At 40.9% G+C, this 4,792-nt stretch overlaps 1 protein-coding gene across 12 annotated transcripts; it reads left to right on the top strand.

Annotated features, from left to right (window-relative positions):
- Positions 1-464: 464 nt before the first annotated feature.
- LOC147155728 (uncharacterized) lies at positions 465-3,447 on the top strand. Of its 12 annotated transcripts, none has more exons than XR_015091920.1 (8): positions 465-558; positions 660-709; positions 848-889; positions 1,236-1,304; positions 1,705-1,757; positions 1,854-1,931; positions 2,011-2,348; positions 2,409-3,447. XR_015091920.1 is itself a non-coding variant. In XM_086065422.1 (7 exons), exons 1-7 carry the CDS (start codon positions 543-545, stop codon positions 2,219-2,221), a joined length of 477 nt encoding a protein of 158 aa, XP_085921548.1. In that variant the 5' UTR covers positions 465-542; the 3' UTR covers positions 2,222-3,447. The 12 variants fall into 12 exon arrangements, 8 of the variants coding, with proteins under 8 accessions (XP_085921548.1, XP_085921554.1, XP_085921553.1 ...); XR_015091919.1 differs by having other exon boundaries at positions 2,011-2,833; positions 2,907-3,447; XM_086065422.1 differs by having other exon boundaries at positions 1,278-1,304; positions 2,011-3,447.
- Positions 3,448-4,792: the final 1,345 nt, after the last annotated feature.

The following is a 4,792-nucleotide window of genomic DNA, read 5'->3' as shown; positions in this document are numbered from 1 at the left end:
GTTTTGGGTCTTTGTCATTTCTTTGAACAGAACCATTTCATTCATGTCTGACATTCGTTATTTAATTCAGTGACGGTCGTCTTCAATGAGTCGAAGAGCTTGAATTAAGTTAGCTGACTTTTGTTGAGAGGTGTGGGGCACCTTGGATTGTTCTCCTGCCATGAAAAAAAATAGTCAATAGTCATGTTTTTTTTTAATGGTTTGCTATAGATGGCCTTTACAAAAAACTCCATGGTTGTTTTTTAAAATTATATATATATGTATATATATCTCCATTAATATTTTTTTGGGGTGTATACATATTTTTTTGGGGGGGGGGGGGGTGTTATATTCGCATTATTTTCACATTTAATTATTAATTGGGCGATTTATTTTTAATTTTGGCAGTTTTGGTCCTCCATACATAGCATGCTGTTTTCTTGCCACAAGGGAGCGATAACCTCCGCCGGAAGCAGCAGGAAGTTACGTTATGGCGGGAAATGTTTGCAGGCAACCCGGAAGTGGTACCGTAATGAACTCATTGAACTCTTGTCGTAGCGCAAATGGACGCTGACCGAGGTAATTTCGTTTTAGCGCCTGAGACTTAATGTGCGCAACTTGTTAATAAATGTGCTGTTTGGGCTTCATTTCAGTTTCATTTTTGAACATTTTGGTTTCAGGCGTCGAGATAATTGGAGACAGGTGTGCCCAATGGGAGTGGTGTCAACAGGTGCATTAAATGGCCTCATGGCTCGCGGCAAGATGGCGACTAGCTCGACGGCATTTTTTTTGCGCTAAAAGCCAGCACATTAGTTGGATTTGAAGATATTTGTCATTGTTTTTCACAGTAGTTTTGTGCTTTTTGCAGGTGTTTTGCCACCAGAGAAACAGGGACAGCTTTCAAGGAAAGGTTTGTGGTATATAGGTCTCTTAACGACCCCCATTTTTTCCTTTCATTTTGGAGGGCTTTATCCAAAAAGATTCAAATCCCTGGTATTCTAATACAGTGATTCTCAATCTTTTTCATGTGTGTACCATTATATTACAGATCTGTTCTAAAAAAAAAAAAATCACTTTATTTTAAATAATAACAAATACATTGTGCTTTATTTTTATGTACAATTCATGTGGGGTGTTTAATATTGTACAATATTTACCTGTTTATTTTATTTATTTATTTATTTTTATGTACAATTACTCTTCAGTTAAATGATTATACTTTTTTTTTTTTGTGTGATCATCTGGGATTTCGTAAGTGTTGGTGGGTCTTCATGAAGTTTGCTGTTCTTGTGTTGCAGAGGCAGCGACGGATCAAACGCACGAAGGTAATATGTATGAACACACCTGATGAATTTGTATGCTTTCCCCATCAATTTAGGAACCACGTGGCACAATAAAGATGACTTGACTTGACATGACTTGACACGACACGTTTGTTGGTGTAAACTGCCTGAGCAACAATGATCTGAGTTGTGACCAGGAGGGGGCAGAATATGGAGCTTTGTAGCATGCCTTAGTTGTTTTCTTAGAAAGGCCTGATTGCAGTCAGGGCAGGTTATGGAAAGTGTTTGCAAGATCTTGCTAGAGATGGTCTGCAGTTATTTTGCTTGTCTGGGCCCAGAGCAGTGTTTTGTTGGTTTGATGGCAAGTTGAAAGTTGGGGTGCACAGTGTAGGTAGGATTTGAGGCAGGAGTCATATTGATAAACACATTTTATTTTATTAAGTCTGTTTCAGGGTTGTCTCAGCCGCAAGGTCGTACAAGAGGACCTGGACCAAGGTAATGAGTACATGAACACAATTAAGTGACCTGCTAACAATGGATTAGTTTTTGTGAATAACTGTCTTGACAAATGCACTTGACTTGTTCTTGCAGGAAGGAGCCGGAAGTCGAACCACAGCAGCGTCAAAAGCGCAATTGTGTACAAGATGAACAGGAGGGGGAAGAGTTTTGGTTTGTGGGCTTTGAGTGAGGACTCCCATCATATTGCGCAACATGAATAAGACCTTTTTTTTATTTTTTCTTGTTTTAGGCTAAAGAACAAGAAATTTACACAGACGTCCTGGAGCTCAAGATGGACGGATTCATTGCTCTGGAGTCCAGTGTGCGTCAACATGAATGACAAAAGTGTCAAAAGTCAAGAAGTACAGGGAGAGTATCTTTTTGTTCTACTTGCTGTTTGTCACAAACTCACTGGGTGTGCACAAACTCGCACTGAGCATGCTTGTCTTTTTTGTCCTTAACTGTGTCCAATCATAACAATGATGAACACTGACATTTTTTTTCCCATTCCAGGTAAAAGTGAAGCTTGCTTTTCTTATGTATGACTCATTGGCTCAGCAGGGCGGTCAAATTATAAAACCAAATACGGTAATGAGCACATTTCCTGTGTGTGGAAAAACCACGGTAGTAAAGTTGAACTTTTTCCAGCATTTTCCTAAAGGTTAGACTCCCACACCATGCTCAAACCGCAGAGCCTACGGACTAAGAAGGCAATTGGTCGATCAATCGCTGGTCCCTTGCCAAGGTTTCTTCAAATGGAGCCAGTTGTGGGCTCAAGAAGCTCGGAGATGGAATTTGTGAATAACAGGCTAGACAAATGCACTTGAATTGTTCTTGCAGGAAGGCGCCGGAGTTCGTCGAACGTCAGCAGCAACAGTGACCATTTGAATCGTGTGCATTTGGTTTGTTTTCAGAATTGGAAGAGCCTGAGCAGCTTTTTTTGTTTTGAGTTGAGATGTGCAGCATCATATAGCGCAACAAATGCAGCCTACAGTATTTCTTCCTGTTTAGCTGACCTGAGGAGAGACCAACAGCCCCCCCCCCCCAGCAGCTCCAGATGAACGCTTTTTGAGGCAAGTGTGCAATAATTGCACGTCAACATGGATGACAACACATTCATACGAGTGCGTTTTTGTTTTCCCGCAGCATTCCCAAAGATGTGGACGCTACGCTGAAGAGCAGAACAAAAACCATACAGGGAGAGTATTTTTTTTAAATTTTATTTTAGTTCTACTTGCTGTTTGTCTCCACTCTGTCATAAACTCACTGGGTGTGCACCAACTCACACACTCTCTCACACTCTTTTTTTTGTCCTGAACTGTGTGACCAATCAAAACATTGATGAAGCCTATTTGTACATCTGAAATCTTCTTTTTCATCAGGTTTTTTTTTCCATTCCAGATGAAACTAAAGCTTGCTTTACTTATGTATGTTCTGAATGTGTGTTTATGCTTAAATTAAAATTGTCCGTTACAGAGTATGTGCATGATGCATTTAATGATTACAAATAGTGTTGCATTACATTTTACAAAGCATGCTGTATAATAACCCATTAAAAACATGTGGGAAGAAGTATTAAACAAGTTATTTATTAGCTGCAAAAGAAAAGAAAAAAGTAAGGTGTAACCAAAAGCACACATCCTGACACTGATGTAAATTTAATTTGTGAATAAAGTGAGTTTTTTTTTTTGGTCTGAGTTTGTTCTTCCTCATCTCATGTACTCATGCTTGGCATTCTTGGCAATGAAGCGCTTCAGGTACCTGTGGGCTGTTCAAGTGACCGTCCTTTTTGGGCCAGGAGACAACTTGTAGACGAGGTGGTCAGCGACGTTTTGTACGCTCAGATCTACTACGGTTTGTGAAGGGCAACCAGTTTGAAACAAATTACCTTAAATGCTCTCTGCTGTTAATGTTGGTGTGAAAAACTTTATCATTGAAGATAATGCATCACTCCGTTTCTATAAAAGGCTGTTTTGTTTTGAAGTCACTTGTGTGATATACTTAAATCTGTCCCAACTCTGGTAATGTTTCTGGCTGTCTCGACCAGGGTGAGCAGCTTTTCAAACTTAAAAACCGGGATGGTGAAATGCACAATAAATTTCACCAAATTTAATAGCTAGTCAGTCTTCGTGGGATGCCAAAAGCTATCTTGAGTGACAGTTCAACAAGGCTAGCCGAGTATCCGGGCGTTTTATATTTTTCCAACGTAACACAATGCAAATGCTTCCTTTATAGCAGTGGGAGGGAACCCTGGTCCTCAAGAGCCGCTGTCCTGCCTGGTTTCCATGTGTCCATCAACACACCTGATTGGTGAACAAGATTCAGGCTTCGACAGAGTTTGCTGATTAAAAATTGTACTGTTTTTGCCTGTGACTATCATGCAAGACAGACAGATTGCTAGTTGTCCAACGACAGTTTATCACATTTCGAAATCGAAAAAATCACAAATCCAAAATAATTACAAGCATCCAATGGGCATATCGAGCGTCATTTCGACTCGTGACGTCACGCGTCATACTGGAAATATACAGTCTAAAAGGTCGATTTCGCGTTGTTTTACCGGCGAGCGGCAAGTTGACAGCCAGTGGAGAGTACATACATACACAGGGTTTTCACAGGGATTATTGGTATGCACAGGACGCAGTGAAACATGGTTAGGATTAGGGTTAGTTGCATACAATACACAGGCATTCACATATATGGTGAGATTTGAACCCTGGATCTCAGGGTTCGCAAACCGTGTACTTATCCGCTCCGCTAGCGGAACGCTGACGGTGACCGCCGCTCTGCGGCCATATGTATGAAACAATCAGATTTTTCACCCGAGGGGGCGCGTCTGTCAGCGAGCAAAAGACAAAAGTGCGCAGAGAACTGACTGCCTCATCGCTGTACTGGGCTTGCGGTAAAGGTTTCCACCTGCCACACTTTGGGTCTCGGGTTCTAATCCAACCTTAGGTACTTGTTGCTTACCACTACAAAATTTATAGACGAGTTACCTTGAAGCTGCAGTCGTAAATTCACTTTTCCGTCTT

Source organism: Leptonotus elevatus, chromosome 21 (assembly GCF_054856555.1).
Source record: "Leptonotus elevatus isolate MCC_2025b chromosome 21, RoL_Lele_1.0, whole genome shotgun sequence".
Lineage (NCBI taxonomy): Eukaryota > Metazoa > Chordata > Actinopteri > Syngnathiformes > Syngnathidae > Leptonotus > Leptonotus elevatus.
Note: the sequence above shows the minus strand (reverse complement) of the source record. Positions and strands in the feature narration are given on the sequence as shown.